The 25,893-nt window shown below is 34.6% G+C and overlaps 2 protein-coding genes across 6 annotated transcripts in view; one reads left to right on the forward strand and one right to left on the reverse strand.

Annotated features, from left to right (window-relative positions):
* Positions 1–25,893, reverse strand: part of mcama (melanoma cell adhesion molecule a) — a 638,953-nt gene that overhangs the window by 118,563 nt on the left and 494,497 nt on the right. The window lies entirely within an intron of this gene.
* On the forward strand, positions 10,717–15,286 carry LOC147844441 (uncharacterized). 2 transcript variants are annotated; one of them, XM_087254631.1, is made up of 5 exons: positions 10,717–10,874; positions 11,566–11,667; positions 12,024–12,143; positions 12,645–12,830; positions 14,270–15,286. In XM_087254631.1, exons 1-5 carry the CDS (start codon positions 10,796–10,798, stop codon positions 14,581–14,583), a joined length of 801 nt encoding a protein of 266 aa, XP_087110757.1. In that variant the 5' UTR covers positions 10,717–10,795; the 3' UTR covers positions 14,584–15,286. The 2 variants fall into 2 exon arrangements, with proteins under 2 accessions (XP_087110757.1, XP_087110758.1); XM_087254632.1 differs by having other exon boundaries at positions 14,253–14,406.

A 25,893-nucleotide genomic window follows, 5' to 3' on the forward strand; every position in this document is an offset into this window, starting at 1 on the left:
TTGAGTAGATGATGAGAAATGTTTCATATTTGGGTGAGCTATCCCTTTAAGCTTCTGCGTTGATTACTTATGGCAAAGTTCACAGAGGGATCTCTTTATAATCCCAAACAGCCACTTTCTCATTGTTATGAACAGGCGACTGACTAGGTGAAAGGCACATTTCAGTTCATGGGATCATAAACTCACTGACACCTCCACCATGAATTTATCTTCATCCAAATGCATCCGTTTTATCACTGAAGAGCCGATTTATTTGGCATACATTTCAATGAGCAACCATTATCATGTGAATAGAGCTTCATGAACATGGAGATTTTTATTTTTTTTTTTATTTTTTTTAAAGAAGTTTCCTCTGTTCACCAATGCTGAATTTATTTACAGTTCAATTCGATTCAAATTTATTTGTATAGCGTGTTTAAGTGTATTAGTGTATTTCACACGTATTATTGTTTCAAAGCAGCTTTACAAAAGGTGTACATCATTGCATTACAATCAGATTAAGTTTACAATCAAATATGCATTACAGACATAGTTAACCTGCAATTTTATTGCATATAGGAGATGTCTTATGTGTACATTAAATGAAGGTTTGTGTATTAAGTGTATATGTTGTCCTGGAAGTCCTCGATGGTTTGGATCATCACTTCATCTCTTTGTATGTGTTGTCCTCAAAGTCCTCTATGGCTGGAATCATCTCTTCACTGGTCTTAGATCACATAAATAGTGCTGCACAATCTCTAGAGGCCTCGGGACAAGAATTCCTGAAATTAGAGAACAAAGAGTATAATTAGTGTAGCTGCTGTTCATAGTGTATTTGAACAACAGTTAATAAATATCAATACAAAAAAAATATATATATATATATATATATATATATATATATATATATATATATATATATATATATATATATATATATATATAAACAAACATAGTAACAAACATGTAAAGCATATAAGTATTTCTAACAAAATGCCTGGTGCATTAAGATAGGAGTAGTGTGTCCTACAGGTGGTTTGTCAAGCCTACTCACCTGCATGGAGCACACTGAAGCATCATACCGTTATGTGATGCATTGTGTTTATGCTTTACTAAAAAGATAGGTCTTTAATTTTGAATTGAAAGAGTGTTTAAGCCTCTGACATTATTACGAAAGCTATTCCAGAGTTTAGGGACCATAAAGGAGAAGGCTCAACCTCCTTTAGTAGACTTTGCTATTCTGGGCACTACCAGAAGCCCTGAGTTTTGACATCTTAAAGAGCGAGTTGGACTGTAGCACGACAGAAGGCTGATTATATAAACAGGAGTTAGATTATTTAAAGCTTTATAAATAAGAAGCCATTTTTTATAATCAATAAAAAATTTTAGCAGGCAGCCAGTGTAAGGAGGATAAAACTAGGGTGACGTAATCATATTTTCTAGACATGGTAAGAACTCAGGCAGCTGCATTTTGCACTAGTTTATTAATAGAGGATGCTGGGCAACCTGCGAACATATCATTACAGTAATCCAGCCTAGAAGTCATAAAAGCATGAACTAGCTAGTAAACATTCTGAGATGGATATGCTTCGTAAATTAGCAATATTTTTCAAAGTTGAATAAAGGCTGTTTTGTGACATGGGAGATATGATTTTCAAAAATTAAGTCACTGTTTAATATAATATGTTTAATTTAATATAATATACATCCAGATCTTTTACACTAAAGACTGGATGAATTCAGCGTCAAATCACACGAATCAAATTACATCTTGAAAAATAACTACATCGAAAAATGTTTTTAATGCTATTTAACAATATTAATGTTTTTATTGTATTTTTGATCAAATAAATGCAGGCTTGGCGAGCAGAAAAAAACATTAAAACATAGCCATTAACATTAAACACGCAATAGACACAACACTAAACACCCAACATTAAACACACAATAATGGTATTCAGAATTGTATTGTTATTATTGTTGGATTATTTCAGGTCTGCAACACCCATTTCAATCTCATGCAAATTTCATTCTGCAACACAATTTTCAAGAGTTTTTAGGCCCCACAAAAATGTGTTTACATTTAAATAATCAGCCAAAACACATAATACATTTTCCATGTGGCGAAGCAGTGGTGCAGAAGATAGTGCTGTCGCCTCACAGCAAGAAGGTCGCTGGTTTGAACCTCGGCTCAGTTGATGTTTCTGTGTGGAGTTTGCATGTTCTCCCTGCATTCGCGTGGGTTTCCTCCGGGTGCTCCGGTTTCCCCCACAGTCCAAAGACATGTGGTACAGGCAAATTGGGTAGGCTAAATTTGTCCGTAGTGTATGTGTGTGTATGTGTAGATGTTTCCCAGAGATGGGTTGCAGCTGGAAGGGCATCCGCTGCGTAAAAACGTGCTGGATAAGTTGGTGGTTCATTCCACTGTGGTGACCCCGGATTAATAAAGGGACTAAGCCGACAAGAAAATGAATGAATGACAATATCCATGTTTAGTTGAAAAGTGTTGCGTAATCAATCCCTTATTCTAAAATCACAACAAGTGATAGCATCTCCCCAGTAAGCCACCTAAATTAAAGTATATATTATGTGCAATGGCACAAACAGCATAAACAACTTATGCATCAAAATTTGTAGCTGGGGGTTTGGAAAAGTCTTTCAGATTATGCAACAGCAAAAGCGATGTTTGCCATAGCATCTGTTTTTGTCCCTTTTAAATATCTTATGCAGATTTAGAAGAAAAAAACTGCTCCTGTCAGCAACCAGCTGTGTGGCTTTGTGTTTAAAGGAAGCACATAAGATGTCTTTTTTAATCTGCAGGCCAAATGCAGGCTTGGTCTTGTTTAGATCCAGCATTAAAGAGCCCTGCTGAATGGTTGATATGTTAACACTGGATCTTAGTAGGTGGGGACCGTTTCAGATGTAGAAAAGACCCCGAACACAATCTCTTCTTTGTGGAAATCTGTGTCCTTTTGCAAGGAGGGGCAGAACGCCACTTACTTTCAGCAGACGGGCATAATCACATGACCGCGACAAGTCGAAAGGCACAGCTAGCAGCCACAGATTTGACTTGTGCTTTTATTTGATAAGAGCTTTTCCTAAATGAGCCCGCTTTCAGAAATGGTATTTTGTAAGGGGGGCGAGAGGCATATGCTGTCAAAGGGAGGCCTCAGACTCTTCCATTACAGGCTTCCTCAGGGCAATCACAGAATGATAAATCATAAATTACTATCGCGAGGCCTGATGGCTTTTTCAGACTCATAATGCGATAAAGACTTCCATTAGCAAAGGGAACTCATCATTTCAATGTTAACAAAGGGTGCATAATGAATTTCCTCTCAAACGGTGTTTAAACTCAGATAGGACTGTTGATCAGCTTCACATAAAGTCAACCTCTTGCACACACCGATGTAGGTCATGCTTCAGCAAAATTCATAATTTAGGAACTCATGAGTGTGAATTTGAAATGAACTGACCGCACCCCACAAGATGCTGAATATGCATGAGAGGGACAGATTTACAGAGAATTTTGGAGAATTCGAAAAAATTCAAAGAAACTAAAAACTCTGCAGCCACACAACAGAGGAACTGCAACCAATATATATATATTTGAAGTCAGAATTATTAGCCCCCTTGAATTATTAGACAGCTTGTTTATTTTTTTCCCCAATTTCTGTTTGATGAAGAGATTTTTTCAATACATATCTAAACATGATAGTTTTAATAACTCGTTTCTAATGACTGATTTATTTTATTTTTGCCATGACGATAGTAAATAATATTTGACTAGATATTTTTCAAGACACTTCTATACAGCTTAAAGTGACATTTAAAGGTCAACTAGGTTAATTAGGTTAACTAGCAGGTTAGGGTAACAGGCAAGTTATTGTATAATGATTGTTTGTTCTGTTGACTATCAAAAAAAATATATAGCTTAAAGAGGCTAATAATCGTGCCCCTAAAATGGTTAAAAAATGCATTTATTCTAGCCGAAATAAAACAAATAAGACTTTCTCCAAAAGAAAAAATATTATCAAACACACTGTGAATATTTCCTTGCTCTGTTAAACATCATTTGAGAAATATTATAAAAAGAAGAAAAAATTCGAATGGAAATAAAACACCCGAAATTGCATGAAACTCTGGAGGAAGCGCTGGATAGCCTGATGATGCGACATTAATTGTTTTATACTGAAACTTTCCTTCTAAAAGTGCTTCCTTGGTCTTAAACATATTTCTTTGCACATTAAACACAAGTCGGCCACAACAGGAAATAAAAAACGTAACTGCATTAATTGCATTCATTTTTTTTTTTTATTGATCGCGTGTGTTAAAGTGCTGATTTTGACATCTCTAATTTATACACACACACACACACACTCACCGGCCACTTTATTAAGGTACAATAATGTCCAACTGTTTTTTAAAGCAAAATTCTAATCAGCCAATCACATGGCAGCAACTCAATGCATTTAGGCATGTAGACATGGAAGTAGGGTGATTTCGGATGGTAGGATCAGAATTTGGCATCAATAACATAAAAGCCATCCTGCCTTGTATCAACGGTTCAGGCAGGTGGTGGTATGATGGTGTGGGGGATATTTTTTTTGGCACACCTTGGGCCTATTGGTACCAATTGAGCATTGTTTCAACACCACAGCCTACCTGGGTATTGTTATTGTATTGTTGATTAAAGAAAGAAAGAAGTTTGAGCTTGGGCATAAGAATGCAGCAAAAAAATAGAAGATTTGCATACAATTTTATAACTTTTGAAAGTATTGTTCACTTTCTAAGAAAGAAAGAAAGAAAGAAAGAAAGAAAGAAAGAAAGAAAGAAAGAAAGAAAGAAAGAAAGAAAGAAAGAAAGAAAGAAAGAAAGAAAGAAAGAAAGAAAGAAAGAAAGAAAGTATTGTTCACTTTCTAAGAAAGAAAGAAAGAAAGAAAATTTTACATCAGAGAAGTAAAATGATTTATCACCTTGACTGTTCAAAAGGCATATTTTACCTGAAATATTTGGACAAAAACAAACAAACAAACAAACAAACAAACAAAAAAAACAGATAAACGGTTTTGATTACACATGCTGGTACAGAAATGAAATGAACTGTATTCTCCTATATTTGTGTATCCTGAAGCAACTGAGCAGAACAATGACATGAATCACATTAAGGACTCATTATCTACGCTGTTTTAAGAGGGTGACATGAGATTATAGTCTAGCGCACATCTGAAATTTTACTGAATGAATCACTCCAAACCAAAAAAAAAAAAAAAAAATGTGATAATAGGTTTTTGCCATGTTATTAAAGTATATTCAGTATTGTACATCTATCGGTAATGCAATTACTTAGTCTCTCATCTAAAATACCATTGATTTATGCATCTTCATTCATTTTCCTTTAGGGGTCACCATAGTGGAAGGAACCTCCAACTTATCCAGCATATGTATGGATGTATAGATGCCCTTCCAGCTGCAACCCTGGGAAACAGATGGATGTATCTGTTAAGCTAAAAAGTTATTAAAGCTATAAATAGATCAACCGAATAGCAAAACTCTGTCATCATTTATTTAATCTCATGTTATTCCACTTCTGAATAATGACAGACTTTGATCCATCAGAATGTTGACGGGTGGATTTAATCATTATGAAAAAGGTATGAGACTGCCTTGGGCCACAAGCTACCTGCAAAGAATTAAACATAAAAGTAGCTCATTTATCCAACTTGTTTCAACATCATCTCACTTCTTTTAAAGAATTTGAGATACTTTAATCCACTATGAAAGCTAAAGTACTCTTATAAAAGATAAAATCACCATTTAAAGTTGCAATGAAATCAAAATGTACTTTTCTTATTTTTGTATAGTAGTGCTTGGTATAAACGATGTATTTGTGCACTTCGTTGTTCTGTGAAAATTTATTTGCCATCACATTAGTTTCACACACCAACATCATACCTCCCTCCCTCAAAATGACTTATGTTCAATTCTGGTCACATGGAATGCTTTTAGGGCGGGGCTATAGGAGCGTGTCTCTGGTAAAGTCTAGATAGGATACAGCTGCGGATACGCACATTAATATAGCAATATTTTTGTGACAATTTATAACAATAACTAGATTCTTAAAGTTTGAGAACAAACTTTGAGGCTGGCTTGTGAAAGCCTGATGGTAATAGTTTATTTAGTTTAAACAGTTTTAAAAAGTATGAAAAGATAGATGATAGATAGATAGATAGATAGATAGATAGATAGATAGATAGATAGATAGATAGATAGATAGATAGATAGATGATAGAGGGATGGATGGATGGATGGATGGATGGATGGTGTGCTTGCATAAGTCGGTCCCACTTTATATTAAGTGTCGCTTATACCTGTGAACTTACATGGTAACTAGATGTGTAAGTAGTATGTAACTACAGTGTTTGTACACACTGGTACATAGTAATTACTTGTGTAATATTGGTGTAACTACACACATGTAACAGCCCACTGAATAGTATGTGTAAGTACAAATGTGTAACAGGACATTGGTAACAACACCAAGAAAGTACACATCTGTAACAAGAATTATGTAAGTGCAATGTGTAACAACAGTATGTACTTGCAGGTGTTTTCTCACTTCCACAACTGTTTGCATACCATGTACTTGTGAACATTGTATGACAGAAATAAAGCTTCATTAGAAGGTCTCACCTTGTGATACCAGTGTAATTACAGGGTAAATCCACATAAACTGTCCACTCAATATAAAGTGTAAAATAGTCACAAATTACTCTTTAACTTGTAAAATATCCTCTGTGCAACACTTTATTAACAGTGTACTTACATGATAACTCCACAGGAACTGTCCACTCAATATAAAGTGTAAAATAGTCACAAATTACTCTTTAAGTTGTAAAATATCCTCTGTGCAACACTTTATTAACAGTGTACTTACATGGTAACTCCACAGGAACTGTCCACTCAATATAAAGTGTAAAATAGTCACAAATTACTCTTTAACTTGTAAAATATCCTATATGCAACACTTTATTAACAGTGTACTTACATGGTAACCCCAAAGAAACTGTCCACTCAATATAAAGTGTAAAATAGTCACAAATTACTCTTTAAGTTGTAAAATATCCTCTGTGCAACACTTTATTAACAGTGTACTTACATGGTAACTCCACAGGAACTGTCCACTCAATATAAAGTGTAAAATAGTCACAAAATACTCTGTAACTTGTAAAATATCCTATATGCAACACTTTATTAACAGTGTACTTACATGGTAACCCCACAGGAACTGTCCACTCAATATAAAGTGTAAATTTGTCACAAATTACTATGTAATATATAAAACATAATCCTCCATGCAACTGCTTAACAACAGTGTACCTACATAGAAACTCCTCAGAAACCGTCCACCCAATGTGTACATACTGTATGTAAATAAATTGTAACTTTTTTTTAAAGTGTACTAGCAAAATGGTCACAAACTGTGTAATATAAATCCAAATCGAACACATTAACAATGTACTGACATGGTAACTTCTCATGAACTGTCCTTTCATGTCCTCATATAACTGTAGCAAAGGAAAATGCATGGTGAATCAAAAGGAATAGTATATTTAATATGTAGTGTAACTTTATTGCATTGCAGTTTCAATGTTCTAGAAAAGTAACAGAATATTGTAATTTACACTGTGACTGTAAAGTCAGATTGTTCAACAGAGTGCCAGCAATCACAAAAGAAAAATTTAAAAGAGCAATAAAGAAAACAATCAGTGCTGTAAATAATATCCCAGGATCTATTAAATCAAAACTGTCACATTCGTATTTGATTTTTACTCTGCAACATAGTATTTTACACAAATATTTTTTTTGAGTAAACTATGAATGTATTAAAACAAGTTAATTGTTTGTATTATCAGGAAATTTTAGAATCTGAAGAAATGTCACAATATAAACAGCAAATAAAAGAGAAAAAAATGGCATATATATTTTCAATGAACCCGGTATGCTTTTCTAATGTCATGGATAAGCTGTGCTAAGGCACCTTTACTATTTCGCCTTCCCAGCCAGTAGTGCCACTGAATGAATTTCAAATGTTCTCTCAATAGTTTTGTAGTCTTGTTACCCCTTAATCTTGATACCTGTGCCTTGATGGCAAGCCAAGCCCTTTCAATATGTTGTGTGTGACAGCCAGTTTGGGGATCAACAAAATTTTCACTGTGATTAACAGTTAGGTGTCTGTATCGTAAAGGTTGTAATGCATTCAGATATGCCCTCCAATTGTCACTGTAAACAGTTGACCCCCTTCTGATGTGCCTTGTGATGATGGGCACCAGTGTGGTCCTGGAACGGTCCTTTACCATCTTTAAGACTGGTAGGCGGCGATCTCCTTTAACCTCCATCATCCCAAAAACCCATCCTTTTCTTCTCTGCCAAGTAGTACAAAAGCGGCCACGATTAAACTGAAAAGTAATGAACACAAGAAACAACGGAAATTGTAAGAGCAGTAAAATCTCCCAATGACTGACCATAGTTATTTTTCACCATGCATCTATCTCAATTAACTTAAAAAGCAGTTTAATAATCATCTGAATAATCTTTAAACCAATTGGTCTATACCTAGTTCTTTAGTCTGAGGACAGAACGGCACACTGCTGCTGCTAGATGGCCACTAACTTGTGTGATGCCATTGTGTCTTCATCAATGCATAAAATAGAATTTAAAAAATGCAAGTGTCTGCATTTATTTAGTACACCTTTAATTTCAACCTGATAAATAAATTACTAGTCAGTCCAAAATTTGTTTAAATTTCAAAATGAAATTGTTTAAATTTCTTAAAATATTATGTATAATGTGTAACTCTTGAGTTAGGTATAATAATATAACGTTTTGAAATTAATATTTAGGTATACATTTCAGGTTATTGTCTATTAAATATTAAATAAAGACTGTAAGAACAGATGATTTGCAGAGGGTAATAAAACATGGTGCACACTCAAAAGTGAAAACATAAAATTCACATGAACACATTCAAATCTTTGTCATTGTTTTTCACATTGACATCAGCTTCCTCATATGAGTAGATTGAAGGACTACACAAATATCATTATAGACATTACTTCCCGGAGACACAGGAAAATAGTATAATCTGTAATTATTGGGTACAATCACATGATGTCCTGAATGAAGAAATTTACATTAAAACCAAAAGGGTCACCCCACTGACGTCAGAACATACAGGAATTTGCATTTATACATAAAAATCATATCCCTGCTTTTGATTACATGTGCTATTTTGATGTGATGTTAACTCTGGAAGTATTACTGAATGCAGGTTAATGAACTTTAGTATTTCAACATAGTAAAAATTACTAAGTATACAGTATAAACCTTTTCACATCAAACATACCTTTCTCTTGTGAGCAAACTTGGACTCATCTATGGCCACAAACTTCTGTCTTGACTTTCCACCAACTCTAAGGCCTGTTCTTCTTTTCAAATTACTCAATGCCTTGATGCAAACCTGTAAAAAATAGCCATAGGAAATTTGTACTAATGAACCTAATTGAATTGAATTGGTTGAGTAAGGTGCTGTTAAATGTAAGAGTGAAAAAGCCTGCATTGTATATGTGTGCATATGTTATTATTAAGTTACCTTTCTGAGCAATTTGTTCATTCTGGACAATGTTGTTGAAGTTTTGGCAACACCATCATCCATCAAGTCAATTTGTCTTAAATGTAGACCCTGTGAAAATCTTATAAGAAAATAGTTTTGGTTAATTATATATATATATATATATATATATATATATATATATATATATATATATATATATATATATATATATATATATATATATATATATATAAATATATATATATATATATATATATATATATATATATATATATATATATATATATATATATATTTACAATGCTAGCTTTTCAGATAAAATGTATTTTAGCACAGATATAACACAGATTCTTCACCTATACAATCTCTATTCATAAACAATAAGGAGTGTGTTGTTGAAGTGGCTGGGCAAATAGTATTAAACTATATTTCTTGATAATCTTACATTTATATTACACATGAAAATGACCTAACGAGGCTAGCGATCGACCGCAATGACATTAAGTTTATAATTATTAGATTACCTATATATGTATTCCATCCACTTTACCAAAGGTATTCTGGAGTTATGAAACAGTGATCCTTTGCGAATGGAGAGTGTAATTCTGCGATGCTTGTTTCTTCGGCATGTCCTAAAATAAAAGTGAAAAAATTATGATAATCTATAACACAGTATTCAGGGAAACTTACTTAAATTATGTTAAAATTAGCAATCAAAACAGCGAGTTAAACAAGCTTTGTGCTTGACGTTACTTACCATATGTAACCATCACGTCCACTGTGGGCTTTAATACTCATCTTTTTTCCACACTGGCGACAATGAGGTGCTTTACAAAGCAAGCCTTTTCTCTGTAGCCATTTGATCACTAATTTTCTATGTTTTCCACCGCTGCAAATTCGTATAATCTTGTTTAATTTCCCTGTAAGCATAGCGCTATAACAGATACAGCTAATGTATAACTGAAAGCCGCTTGCCTTGCTTTCCTATTTGAAAATTTGGCGCCTTGTCGATAACTGGCTGTTTACAACGAAACGTCACAGTTGTCACGTCACGTTACGTAAGTTTTGATTGGACTACTGAATGAACCGCCAACTTCCCTATCAGAGCAGACGGTTATCTCTCTCATGATGCGTCTTTTTGCAAATTGTTAGCCCTAACTCTTTAGCGAATTTTTCTTCAGTATGCCACGAAAAAAGACGATTTCTTTGAAGAGGAACTGCCCCCAACGCAGCGAAGCTGAAGCTGACCTCTTGAGTGAAGGTAATTTAATCTACAGTTCGATGATTTGTAATGATTTAACGTTAATATTAGTAGTCTCATGCATTAACTCATCTACACTGACTAACAAAGGTTAGATATAAGTTCACTTTTATGTGCAATATGCTTAACCGTAAGCAAGCCTTTACTAAATAAAAAAATTAATGTTACTATACTTAAACTACTTTAAATTATAGTTTATTGTACACACTTTTTATACACTAATAACTAACCATGCTATTTGTAAAACCATATACAAATAGTGCTGAATATGCAAAAAAAAAAACACATTTGCTGATTGTATTTTTAATGGTGAAATCAGTGATCAGCACATTTGACCACTAGTCTATTTAAATTTAATTTTAACCCTTATAAATGCAACAAGAAAATTAATGTAGGATTGAATAATTTTTTTTATCATATTAGGACACAATGCACATTTAAATTTGTTTACAAATACACATGTATGTTTTTATTTGTTTATTTAAGCCACATCAAGCTTTTTCTATATTGGTCCTACAGGAAAAAATAAAAGTGGGTAAAATGTTTGAGAAAAAAATTGATAACCAACTGATCATACTCTTGGCGAAGTTAAACCATTTTACATGAAGTGTTTTAGAAGTTGTTGCTCCAGTAATGTTGCGGTAGTTTGACAGACAAGAGCAGCAACCATTTTCTTTTTTTGTTTTTACAGAACCGCCTGAATCATCCCAAAAAATTCATAAAGTACACCATGATAAAGACGATGACAATGACCTTTCTGTTGTTGCGGTGGAAACCATAACTCCAGAACCAGGTGAGTTTGTATTTACTTAGAAAGAAATTACTTTGAATGTGCAATCATGGTATAAGATAGACCAAGCCAACGTATTTGAAAATGAACCACATCTACCACAACTGTTTGCTGAAATGTTTTAGCTTTAACAATAAAAAAAACAAAAAAAAAAACAGCCAATACCAGTCTTGTTTTATTGTACTTTTATGGAAATATAAATACTTGATCTTGCACTAATGCCACTTTTATATACTCCATATTACACAAGGTAAATTTTTAGTTATTTAGCAGGCACTTGTATGTACCATTATGTACCAGATGTATGTACCAGATGTATGTACCATAACTGTATTTTGCTACATTGTTTGTTTTTAAAGGACAAGGTGATGGGTCTTCCTCAATGGTGGAAAAAGACAAGCTGATGCTCATGGCCCAGACAATACAAACACTTAAACAGGAACGAGATTTTCTCCGCCAAACTGTCCTAAAATTGTCAAGTAAGAAACCTGTTTTGTTGTATTAACGTGTTTGATTTGAAATTAATATTTACTGAGCAAGTAGATTTTTTTTTTACTTTTTAAACTTTCACATCAATCCTGAACTGAGTAGTATTAATAGATTACATTTTTAAGGCTGGCCACATACTACAGTTGCTGATTTTAAGTTTGATTTGAACCCCTGAATGGGGTTTGACCTATTATTAACTGCTTCTGATCAAGACGGAAGATCCTTTAACAAAAAAAAAAAACAAAAACACATTTTATTCTAAACCTCGCGCTTTGTTAAAATTTGGGAGCCACAAACATGTTATAAAAACTAGACAAATTTATTAACCATATTCTTTTTGGACTTAATTTCTAGCTGTAAGACTGTAAGAAACAGTATGTCTGTTTTATTCCATGATTTTAAAATTGGTTAAGATTTGTATAAAGTCTCATCTGTGGCTAGCCTAAGCCTGCTAGCCTTTTTATGTAACTAAATCTGTTTTTTTTCCATAGACAGAGGGGCAAAAAAAGTCTTGGACACAAGCACTGAATGCAGCACCAGTAACACTGATGAGGAGTCCATGACTTCTTCCTCCTCTTCAGATTCACCTGATAGTGATATTCCTCGGAAGAAGAGAAAGAGTCATAAGAAGACAAAGAGGGCCAGCAGGTCAAAATCTACCAAGCACAGCACACGTGGTAAGCATATATCCTGTTTTTGAATGCCATTTTTCTGTTGATGTGTACTTAGTCAATAGAACCCCACATGGAAAGAACCTATATAAATATATATGTTTTAAGATAGATAGATACAACTTATATAAACATATAAGTTTTGATATAGGTTTTTAATATATATGACATAAAAATTGGCCATTTCCTATATTATATGTACATATATGTACATATATGCACATTCATATATGTACACATACTGTATGTATGCATATATGTAGACATATACTGTATGTACACATATATGTGCTTATATGTATGTTTATATGTACATATATATGTTTACCTATATGTTTACCTACATATTAGTTAAATTATTAAAACCTATAGCTGCTAGACAAGGTAAATATAATAAATTGCATTTTTTATTTACTTAAAAACAATCAAATAGTACAATAAAAAAATAAGACAAAAAAACTGAACAGAAAAAATATTTTAAAACACAAAAGCTTTTGTTATTCTTTCTTTTTCACTATCTTAATACAAGAAAGAATTGGCCTTGTAAATGTTTCAGGAAAACATGTAGACATCATAGCTTTTCATCTCCTCACTTATTTGCCATAGTTAAATTCCATAACATGCCAATTACATGTGAATAAAATTTCAAGTGTTGGCACATAATTTTTTTGCATTTTGTTTTTTATTAGTATATCTTGTATGTACATGTAAGGCTTATATGTGGATATAAAGAAGCATTACAGGAGACCTATATGGCATGTATATGCACATATATGCACCTCAGTTTTGCCTATATATGGCATATACATACACATATTTATTATCATATATTAGGTATGGGCCTGTATAAGATTCTTACTGTATGATAACATTGGATAAAAATATCACGGTATCACAGTATTGTAATTACTGCTCAAAAATATTTTCTTTTTAAATGTCTGTGTAAAAAACAACAGTACATTTTGTTTTGAACACAGTATATTTTATTTTGTGAAACATTTAAAATATGTTGGAGCAGTAAATGTGTCGGGCTAAATGAATTAATGAATTTTGCTTCATTTTGTCTTTATTTGTTTCAAAACATGTTTTTTACAATTTAAAATGGAATATGTTCTGCTAGAGATACTGTTGTCCCCCCTTGAAAACTGTTGTACAGTTTTAAAACCTTGACTTTTCCAAACCGCGGCATACCTTGAAAATGGTTATCGTCCCATGCCTATCATATATGTGCATATACTGTATACTGCTTATAGGTTTCATGTTTGTGCATACATCCTCATATATGTTCGTTCCATGTGGGACATCCCTGGAAAAACTAATTCACAATAGGTCATGCCAGGTTTGTGTGGTTTGTGCATTTAAGTATTTGACACACATTGTTTTTTTGTTTTTTTTTTGTTTGCTTGTTTTTTTTAATTTCTTCTTAAGCTTTTATCTTTCTACAGCAACAACCCCTGATGACGTACTAAGGCGGTACAACAAAGTTTTCAATGCCTATAAAAAAGAAGGGAGCATTAGTAAAGCATGTGCCAAAGTTGGGGTTGACCGTAATACTCTCGCATTAACAGCTGTTGTGGCTGAAATTCAGCTTGTTGATGCTGAGTTTTACAGAAGCATCCCTAAATTCAGAACCAAGGAGGAGAAACTTTTTGACTTTGCCAAGAGGTGCCTGCAGTCGCTGACAACAGACTTAAAATCTGTCATTGAAAACGCCAAACAAGAGCGCAAACTTCTGCCAATAAAGTATAAGTTCAGATAGAAATATACAAATCTCTTATGTGCAGATGTTGTTTAAAGTTAAATTGTAGATTCACATCAGTAGTTATTAATTGTTACCCCATTTGTCGTTCCAACCCCTGAGACCTGAAATGACACTGAAGAGAATAAAATGTAAAATAATGCGTTTTTTGTCCACACAAAAGTATTATCATAGCTTCATAGCATTACAATTGAACCACTGAAGACAAATGTACTCTTTTGATGTTATTGGTACTGTATCTTTCTAGACTTTAAATGCCTTGCAACTCTGGCTTTCTATGGAGGGTCAGATAATTCTAAAATATATATAATATAATAATATATAATAATAATAATAATAAATTAATAATCAGCTAAAATATTTTTACAAATAAAATAAAAAAGTAGATTTTTTTATTTTATTTTCTGAATGAAGGACTCGGGTTTGGAATAACAGCAGGGGGAGTAATTAATAATTTAATTTTTGGGTAAACTATCCCTTCAATGTGAATTGCTGTACGTTTAATGTGATATGATGTTACTTCCAACATTTATCTAAAAGTTTTAATTTACTCTAAGATTTTTTTTGTTTATGGGATTATGTTTAATCTCTTTAATTTAATAGTGTCTGTAAGGTTCTATATTGCAGCCATATTTCTAAGGTTTTTCTTTATATGTGTTGCACTGTTGAGTATAAAAATGTTAATAAACATTGTTTACCTTTGCTGCATGTTTTCTCTTTTTTAGTCCTCTATAGTCTACTTATTGAAAAACATTTGTGGATTAATACTTTGGAATTTAATACTATTACTTTTAGGTTCACAGTTACAATAGAATTAACATGGAACATTTCAGAATGTAGGTGAGAAGTACATGGATTCATCAGTGGATGAATCAGTAATTTGTGACAAATTTACACTTGAGTGGACAGTTCCTGTGGAGTTTCCATGTAAGTACACTTAATAAAGTGTTGCATAGAAGATATTTTACAAGTTAAAGAGTAATTTTACTTTTTTTACACTTTATATTGAGTGGACAGTTCCTGTGGAGTTTCTATGTAAGTACACCGTTAATAAAGTGTAGCACAGAGGATATTTTTACAAGTTACAGAGTAATTTGTGACTATTTTACACTTTATATTGAGTGGACAGTTCCTGTGGGGTTACCATGTAAGTACACTGTTAATAAAGTGTTGCATATAGGATATTTTACAAGTAACAGAGTATTTTGTGACTATTTTACACTTTATATTGAGTGGACAGTTTCTTTGGGGTTACCATGTAAGTACACTGTTAATAAAGTGTTGCATATAGGATATTTTACAAGTTAAAGAGTAATTTGTGACTATTTTACACTTTATATTGAGTGGACAGTTCCTGTGGAGTTATCATGTAAGTACACTGTTAATAAAGTGTTGCACAGAGGATATTTTACAAGTTAAAGAGTAATTTGTGACTATTTTACACTTTATATTGAGTGGACAGTTTATGTGGATTTACCCTGTAATTACACTGGTATCACAAGGTGAGACCTTCTAATGAAGCTTTATTTCTGTCATACAATGTTCACAAGTACATGGTATGCAAACAGTTGTGGAAGTGAGAAAACACCTGCAAGTACATACTGTTGTTACACATTGCACTTACATAATTCTTGTTACAGATGTGTACTTTCTTAGTGTTGTTACCAATGTCCTGTTACACATTTGTACTTACACATACTATTCAGTGGGCTGTTACATGTGTGTAGTTACACCAATATTACACAAGTAATTACTATGTACCAGTGTGTACAAACACTGTAGTTACATACTACTTACACATCTAGTTACCATGTAAGTTCACAGGTATAAGCGACACTTAATATAAAGTGGGACCCATAAGTCAAACAAGCCAACCCCCGCTTCTCTACGATGTTCTGATACTGAGATATAGCTGCTGTTATATTGTTGCTAGGTTAGTCTGTTTTGTTGCTATGGAGTGGATTGACAGCTTAGACTGATGATCTATCAAAGCTTCTTGCCAGTATGAACAGTTAAAAGCAACACCCATGTCTCTTTCACACTGCAGCATGACGAAATCAATCTGAACCTCTATAATGGCAGTCTATAGGACAGTTGCTAGGGTCCCGTATCTGGTTGTTAGGGGTGTGGCTAGAAAGTTAAAAGCTCATCAGTTATTGTTAGTTTGGTAGTCTGAGTTAAATGAGCCCAGTTAGAAGTCTGTGCAACAGTCTGATGTAGAGTTGTGAGCTCACAAAGTTTGATCCAATGTAAAGTCAATGAGAGTCTTTTGCAGTGGAAGTCTATGGGACAGTTTCTAGGGTCCCAAAGGTGGTTGCTAGGGTGTGGCCAGAAAGTAAAAAGCTCATCAGTTATTGGCAGTTAGGTAGTCTGAGTTAAATTAGCTCAGTTAGAAGCCTGTAGGACAGTCTGATGCAGAGTTATGAGGTCACAAAGTTTGGTCCAATTATAAGTCAATGGGATTTTTCAGACGGTCCCGGGACGTTTTTCGGAAAACCAAAAGTCGGATCAATCGGAAAAGATATAGCAACCCGAGTCAGAGGAGGTTTGGAGGTCTGGTGTGAGTTTGGTGGTCATAGCTTGAAAGCTCTAGGAGGAGATAGAGTTTAATTTTTAGTCTCAGAAGAAAAATAGGATAACAATAGTCTGGCTTGCTACACAAGCCAGCCTAATTAATATTTTTACAGTACTGTGACAGTTAAGTTTAGGGTTAGATTGGGGTAGACATTAATATAATACAATTAATGGGAAATTTGATAAATAACAAATAATTTGTGTTAACTTCTGGCTGCAGCCAAATCTCGTTTTTGCTCTGCCTTCATCCATTCGTCAATCTTGTTTTTATTTTTAACATCTTCTAACAGTTTAATCAGTTCCCAAAGATCAAAATCATGCACCCACCCACATTTTTTTCTCATTTTACGACCAATTCAAGTTAATCTACGTTACAGTAGAAAAAAAAAGACAATCTTAACTTGTGTCATGGGACTTTTTATAGAAATTAAGCACGCTGTGGATGCCTACTGGTGGCAACCATGCAACTACAAGAAGAATAACAAAAAATTAAACATTAGTGTTTCTTATAATAATTATTTACATTTATATAGCACTTTTCTGGACGCTCAAAGTGCTTTACATATTTTTGGGGGAATTTCCTCATCCACCACCAGTGTGCAGCATCCACCTGGATGACTCGACAGCAACCACACCGCAGAGACAGATGGCTCTATTTTGACGGTCCATGCGCAAAACGGAAAGCGCAGGGCGCAAACGCTTTCAGGGTGTGTCAAAATCCATATTAGCTTATTTAGGGACGGGAAAATTTGCTTTGCGCCGTGGCGCATGGTCTAAAAGGGTTGAGTTTATTTTCTTCATGAGTTATAGGTGTGTTTTGAGAATAAACCAATCATAGTCTCATCTCCCATTCCCTTTAAGAGTCAGCTGCATCATAAGCGCATTTGCTATTTACAGGATGTAAAGTAAGTGGATGTGGAAAAACTGAGCATTTCACAAGCAAACAGTTAAAAGATAACAGTTTTTTTTAACAGAAATCAGTTAAACACGAAATGAGAGATAATTGATCTACTTTCACTTTCGCTCTTGGATAGGGAAACCTTTACGCACAGACATCAATTAGCCTATAAATAATTAATTGCGTTTGTTAAGCGCAAATATTTGTGTCAAAACTATTTCTAAATTCAGTTCTAATTTCCAGCAAACGAATAAATGAACAATAATAACAAAGTTTGTTTAAAAACCTGAGTTATATCCTAAAACACATGCTGTGCCCCATATGGTCTAAAACCTGCGGGTGGGCAAATCTAAGCTTGTTTTTAATAAAACAAATATACATATGGATATAGCTAATAGTAATAACATTATACAAAAGCAAATTGTTATGAATGAACTGAAAAAGCCTCCCGAGATGAAGAAGGCAAAAAAACAGTGTTTTTTTATATTTATGTAAGCTAGAAAATAATATGTTTTGTAATATTTTAATCCTTTATATTTATATCCTATATCTATTCTTATTATATCCTATATATCCTTAATATTTAAATGTTTTCATATGTAAAGATATTTGTGTATTGCTCTACATCTTGTGTGTAGGCTATTAAGCAGTGTGTAAGCAAGGCGCAACTCTGCGCTGGAGTTTAGACAGAGTTTGTTTTGGTCTAATGAAAAATCTATAGTTTCTCAAAATAGCAACGCGCCAGCAGTGCTCCTTAGAACGCCTTGCTTTTTAGACCAGAACGCCTATGGGCACACATATGAGCGCAAATGCATTTGCTATTTAAACAGCATGGTGCAATGCCTCAAAACGACTCTTGCGCCAAGCTGAAACTAGCAAACAAGTATTGCGCTGCGCCTTGCGCTAAATTGTGCCGGGTGTATGATAGGGCCCAGAGTGATAAAGCCAATTATGATGAAGGGGATGGTGAGGAGGCCATAATGAACAGGATGACAGGGTTTAACCCCTACTCTTTTTTTAAGGACATACTGAGATATTATATCGACCACAAAGAGTCAGGACCTCGGTTTTAACATCTCATTAGAAAGACAGCACTCACTGAGCAGAATAGAGTCCCCATCAATATACTGGGGTGTTAGAACCCACACAGAAGGCAGGTTGAGCACCCCCTGCTGGTCTCTCTAACACCACTTCCAGTAACAGCCTAGGTTTCCCAAGTAGTCCCCCATCAAGGTACTGACTGGGCACAGTCCTGCTTAGCTTCATGTGAGAGTTGCAGAGAGCTAACTGCCAGCGATCTGTATGTTATACGTTAAAACTGCTTAACATGGACACAGAATCTTTTTTGATAATTCTCTGCTACTAACACAAATACATTATATATTTTTTATGGTTTATATCCATTTGTGGTGCTACCGCATGCTTGCACACTACATAGGCTCCTCCAAATAGCACTGGGACCTAGTAAAACAGAATTATGTCCGAACATTCTAACATAATATATCAGACACGTTTAAGTCCAATGACATACAGACATACATACATACATTTTTTCCAGCCTGATCTCATGAGGAAAAGTAACTGCACTGTTAAAAAAACTGCAATTTTCCAGCTGGGGTGCCGGAAAAAAAAGTAAGTAACGGCCGTTAAATTACAGAAATTTACTGTAAAATAGCAGAGGTTAAATTACAGAAATTAAAATTTTAGGAAGTGTCTGTACTTTAATGTCTGTTATTTTACAGTAAATTTCTGTAATTTAACAACCATTATTTTACGTATTTTTTTCCGACACCACAGCTGCTAGAAATAAACCATAAAATTCTAGATTTTTTACAGTGTATTTTATGTTTTGTCAGGTTAGTGGCTAATTCGTAAGAATCCATACGAGTTCAGTCGTGTGATTTTTAAAAGGAGATGTAGCATCCAATCCTTGCCCTAAACCAACCGTCAAGCAAATCGTACTAAATTGTATGAATGAGAGTACAAATTCATACAAATTAGCCACTATATCAAAAAGTTACGAATTGCTGTGAAATTGTGTCGCTTATTTAGCATTGAGAAAATACTTCTTTTTATTTGTAGTCATTACACTAAAATAAAAAAGTAAAAAGTAATTAGTATTACTAATAATAATAATTATTATTATTATTAACATTATTATTATTATTATTATTATTATTAACATTATTATTATTATTATTATTATTATTATTATTATTAACATTATTATTATTATCATTAACATTATTATTATTATTATTAACATTATTATTATCATTAACATTATTATTATTATTATCATTAACATTATTATTTTATTTTATTTTTGGGTGTATATTCGGACTGTTTTGGTCTAATGGTTAAAATTCATTAAATCACTAAATCTGTTTCTGAATATTGAGCTTCATTAGTAATATTTTACTCTATAAAGCCTCAACATGCTTTAAATAGCATAAACATTTATGAATCAATATTTTAATATATTTCAGCTTTGTTGGTTGTGCGTTTTATTCTGCAAAGTTAGATAAGACCTTTTGCATTCACAATACGACAACAAAAATATATAAAACGTTCAAAGAAGAACCTATTTTACCTGACTAAAGTGTTAACAACTGAAACCATATTTATTATTACTCTATGTTTGTTTTCAAATACAGCCATTTTTCATGGCGTAGGTTGCAAGATTTAACATGCAGTGTTTATGACATCATTACACTGCTGTACATGGCAGAGTAACACCTGGTCAATTTTCTGTTGGCCTCTAACCAAACCACATAGTTCAACTGCTTTGAGATGTTAACAGAGATCTCATTCTTAGGTAGGGCATGTCTTCAGATGGCTGCCATTAGATGCCAGTGCCATAATGCTACAGATGGTATCAGCCTGAAGGCATTGCAGATCTGACATAGAATATATAGTTTATTAAATATAAGACTCAAAAAAGACTTTTGAAATACAATTTTAAATTGTTAGCATGCATGTGTATAAATGAAAAATCTGAGAATTTTGTGCATAGATTATGCATGTTTGTGTTGTGTTATAAAAATGTGAAAGGCAAATGATAAAAGCAGCACATTTAATGTCCTTTATTTTTAAACCTTGTTATATGTAAAATTTGTTTAAGGTTAATTCAGGTTATGTCGATAAATATCATTTTATTTCCTAGATAGAAGTCTGATATAAAGAACTATATACAATATATGGACATATGAACAAATCTAAAATTATAACTAATATATTTTAACATATATACACATAGTTGTATTTTCAACGGCAAACAGCATATATGACAAATGTATATATATATATATATATATATATATATATATATATATATATATATATATATATGTGTGTGTGTGTGTGTGTGTGTGTGTGTGTGTGTGTGTGTGTGTGTGTGTGTGTGTGTGTGTGTGTGTGTGTGTGTGTGTGAAATTCAAATAGGAGTGTGTGCATCACGTATTTGCAATTACTATCTTTCCATATACACTACCTGACAAAATTATTGTCTCAGTTTTAGGATATCCAAGTATCAGAAGTGGCTTATATGAAAGGCAATGACTGAATGTATACATATGAAAGGTCTGACTTTGCTTAGACAGAAGTTTTGTACAGCATAGAATATAAAATCATGGTGCAGTGAAAAAAGAATTAATATTGTGTGTGACTCTCATGAGCTTGGAGAATTGCATCCATACATCCCCTCAAATAACTTATTAAAAAAGTCATCTGGAATGGCAAAGAAAACATTCCTGCAGGACTCTCAGAGTTCATCAAGATTCTTTGGATTCATTTTTAATGCCTCCTTCATCTTACCCCAGACATGCTCAATACTGTTCAAGTCTGGTGACTGGGCTGGCCAATCCTGGAGCCCCTTGACCTCTTGGCTTTCAGGAACTTTGATGTGGAGGCTGAAGTATGAGAAGGAGTGCTGTCCAGTTTAATAATTTGCCCTCTCATGTGGTTTGTAATGTATTGGGCAGCACAAATGCCTTGATACCTCAGGCTAATGATGTTGCCATCCACTCTGCAGATTTCTTGCACGCCTCCATACTGAATGTAACCCCAAACCATGATTCTTTTTTTACCAAACTTGACAGATTTCTGTGAGAATCTTTTGTCAGGTAGTGTACCAGACCTCTATATGGGATTTCTTTAGTTTTCCCAATACATCCGTATTAGCAAATTCCAAGCAGAATATCTACAAAACAGAGCATGAAATTAAATAAATGCACATATGAATATTCCTGAAACAGGGATCGCTAAGTTGCAAAGAACCACTTTGGCAGCTCAAATTTAAGTTATGCAAATTAGACCCCTCTTCCCATCCCTGTGCTGTAACTCTGTTCTGTTTTTGACTGCATGCTTTTCACATTTTTCGATTACAGTAGCTGAGCGCTGTGACCTCAAGGGACAGTTTTACCTTTGAAGTTCTTCATTAGCACTCTCAAAGCTAAAGGATGTAGCAGATCACCACCATAACACACTAACAACTAAAAAAGACTTTACTAGAAGCATTGATGCTTTGCAAACTAATAGAACCAACTAGCTTTTTAAACATGAGAAATAAATAAATAAAAATAATAAATTATTAATAAAATATCTGAATTAAGCTGGACAGTTTACAAAGATTTTTTTTACTCTTAAGTGGTCCACAGCAGCCACAGCAGCCCACATTTTCACCCAGACAGACATTTGTGAAAGCCCCCGTCATCTGCCTTGTCCTGCTTTGTATACTAGCTGGAGCAGTGCCACTGGGGTTGTCATTAAGGGTCCTTTGTTAGCTCTGAGGGGGGATATTTGTGCAGCGGGATATTGCTTCACACCCCCTCAGTGAGGGGCAGAATATAGAAAGAGCCCCACACCTCTTAGAGTTGCTCATTACTGCCGCTCTGCAGCCTGGGCCGACCCTCTTTTGTGTTGGTGGCCAGAGGTGTACATATTCACATCCACACCCACCTCCAACAAAAGACCAATGATTTTTTTTTCCAGTTTATGTCAAATTTCCATCTGACCCAGTCTGGTTTATGCTGGTTAGTGCTACCAATGTGGTGTTTCAGCTCAGTGGTTGTTTCTGAGAGCTACTGTTCCTAATGTACTACAGACATTAAATCTGACTCTATTTAAATACGCGACAACACACCAAGGGTCCAGATTCACTATTACAGGTAACTGTGCTGAATTGTCGGAGTAAAAATTTAACACAAAGTAGAGTAGCTCTTTTTTCTTGAGAAAAAGATTGCACATTTAACACATATTGGGTTACACATCCATTATATTGGGACGCAGCTTGCATGTGCTGTAACTCAACTCTGGCCCACTTTATCCACTTTCCTGCAGAATTTGGCTCCAGCCCTAATCAAACACATCTAAACCCACTAATTAAGGTCTTCCTAAGGGTTGTTCATCCAAAAATGAAAATCCTCTCATTAATTGCTCACCCTTCATGTCGTTCCAATCCCCTGAGATCTTCGTTCATCTTCACAACACAAATGAAGATATTTTCGATGTTATCTGAGAGCTCCCTCATCCTCCATCGACAGCAATGCTCCAGAGATGTTCAAAGTCCAAAGAAAGCAAAATCATTGTCAAAACACTTCAGTGGTTCAACTGTAATCATAAAAAGCTCCAAGAACACTTTTGTACATCCCAATAAAAGCCTTTGTCTTCAACTTCAGATCAGAATAAATCAGATCAGGGTATGGTATGTTGCCCTGATGACTTTAAATGGCATCACATTGTCTTGCCTGTTGTAAATGTGGACTATAATCTAACAAGGAATAGAAACGTTGACAAACAGTTGTTTTTACTGTTTTTAAAGCTTTTTTAAATGGTTCTGGAGCTTCGTATAACAGTATGCAAGTTAGCTGTACTTAAACATTTCAGTTAATTAAATGAAGAAACCATATTTGGTCAAGTCAATTAACTGAGTTGTCGATTTTCCATTACTCAAATGGACTGAGGGAATCACTTTTCTTAAATCATCTGAGTAGTCTCAACTTATAAGCGTTTACAGTGAAGTGTATATGTGTGAATGAGTGTGTATGGATGTTTCCCAGTACTGGGTTGCAGCTGGAAGGGCATCCGCTGTGTAAAACATATGCTAGATAATTTGGCAGTTCATTCCGCTGTGGAGACCCCTGATAAAAGAAGGGACTAGGCCAAAGGAAAATGTATGAATGATTCTGGAAAGTAGATCTAAATTTAGAGGGGATCAGGTGGGTTGGGGAGAAAATCATTCTTAATGGACAGCGGGTGAACACAGAGGAAATCTTAAGTGGGACCAAGAAGATAGTCCTGCACTTCTAAGTAAGAATATATGAGGTTTGCGAAATGCCACTGAAGCTTGATCTAGGAAAAAATCTTCATTCATCCATTTTCTTTTCCGCTTAGTTCTTTTATTCATCAGGGGTCTCCACAACGGAATGAACCTCAAACTCATCCAGGATATGTTTAACACAGCGCATGCCCTTCCAGCTGCAACCCAGTACTGAGAAACAAACATACACATTCATTCACACACATACACTACAGACAGTATAGTTCATCTACTTAACCTATATATCGCATTTCTTTGAACTGTGGGGTAAAATGGAGGACCCGGAGGAAACCAATGCGAACACAGGGAGAACATGCAAACTCCACACAGAAATGGCAGCTGGTTCAGCCAGGACTTAAACCAGCAACCTTCTTGCTGTGAGGCGATTGTGTTAACCATTGAGTCATGTAAAATTTAATTCAATCACTCTTGATCTCTCAGACAAAATATTCCTGACTGTTTCGTCTTTTAATCCGCTTTTATCGGCAGAAGAGATATCAGTTCATCCAGTGTTTGCGCAAACAGCTAAAGAGCAAGGCGTCTTCGCACGTACTTCATAACTGCTGCCAATACATTATATTTAGTGTCAGAGAGAGGTGGAGACAAGCAGACAGAAAGAAGAATCTGCATCTCAGAGCTGGGTAAAGCTTTGAGAAGGTGACCTCTCCCTGACTGCGCCGGGCTGTCGTCCTAAAGAAGAACAAACAGTCTGTCACCAGCTGTCCTCCTGAATATGCCAAGACTGCTCTCCCACCCACAATGCACTCCTGTTGCTCACGGCCAGAAGGCCAAGGGATGGGCACACTGTGGAAATGCTCCTCACCCAGATTTTTTGGGGATTAAAAAGCTGCATGGGAGGCCACAAATATTTCACGGTTTTTATCTACCAACACAAGTACTATTACAAGTGTTATCGCAAGAGAAAACAGTGGAATGAAAGAATCTTTTGTGGTCAGAAAAGGAGGAGGATATTTTACAGTATCCTGTTTTTAAATTAATTTGAGTGAATGCTTTGCCAAAAGGATGACCAAACCATTTTAAAAAACACTTTCATTGCATGAAATAAAATAAACATTCATTCAAATATGTTCATTCTTGATTCTGATTGGCTGGAAGGTGTGCATTTAAATTGTTCCAGTAGCTCTGATTACGGTAACAGCTTTGATTACACACACATCAAATATTCATTCATTCATTCATTTTCTTTTCGGTTTTGTCCCTTTATTAATCAGGGGTCGCCACAGAGCCAACTTATCCAGCATATGTTTTATGCAGCGGATGCCCTTCCAGCCACAACCCAACTCTGGGAAACACCCATACACTCTTACATTCACACACATACACTACAGTCCATTATGCATACCCAATTCACCTATAGCACATGTCGTTGGACTGTGGGGGAAACCGGAGCACCCGGAGGAAACTATCCCGAATATAGGGAGAACATGCAAACTCCACACAGAAATGGCAACTGACCCAGCTGGGTTCAAATCACTGACCTTCTTGCTGTGAGGCGATC

This window comes from Danio rerio, chromosome 5, assembly GCF_052040795.2.
Source record: "Danio rerio strain M-AB ecotype USA chromosome 5, GRCz13ab, whole genome shotgun sequence".
NCBI classification, from domain to species: domain Eukaryota; kingdom Metazoa; phylum Chordata; class Actinopteri; order Cypriniformes; family Danionidae; genus Danio; species Danio rerio.

Coding starts and splice junctions, on each gene's coding strand:
- LOC147844441 (XM_087254631.1), top strand. CDS start 10,796: ATGCCACGAAAAAAGACGATTTCTTTGAAGAGGAACTGCCCCCAACGC. Junction 11,668..12,023: donor AACCATAACTCCAGAACCAG/GTGAGTTTGTAT, acceptor TTGTTTTTAAAG/GACAAGGTGATGGGTCTTCC. Junction 12,831..14,269: donor TACCAAGCACAGCACACGTG/GTAAGCATATAT, acceptor ATCTTTCTACAG/CAACAACCCCTGATGACGTA.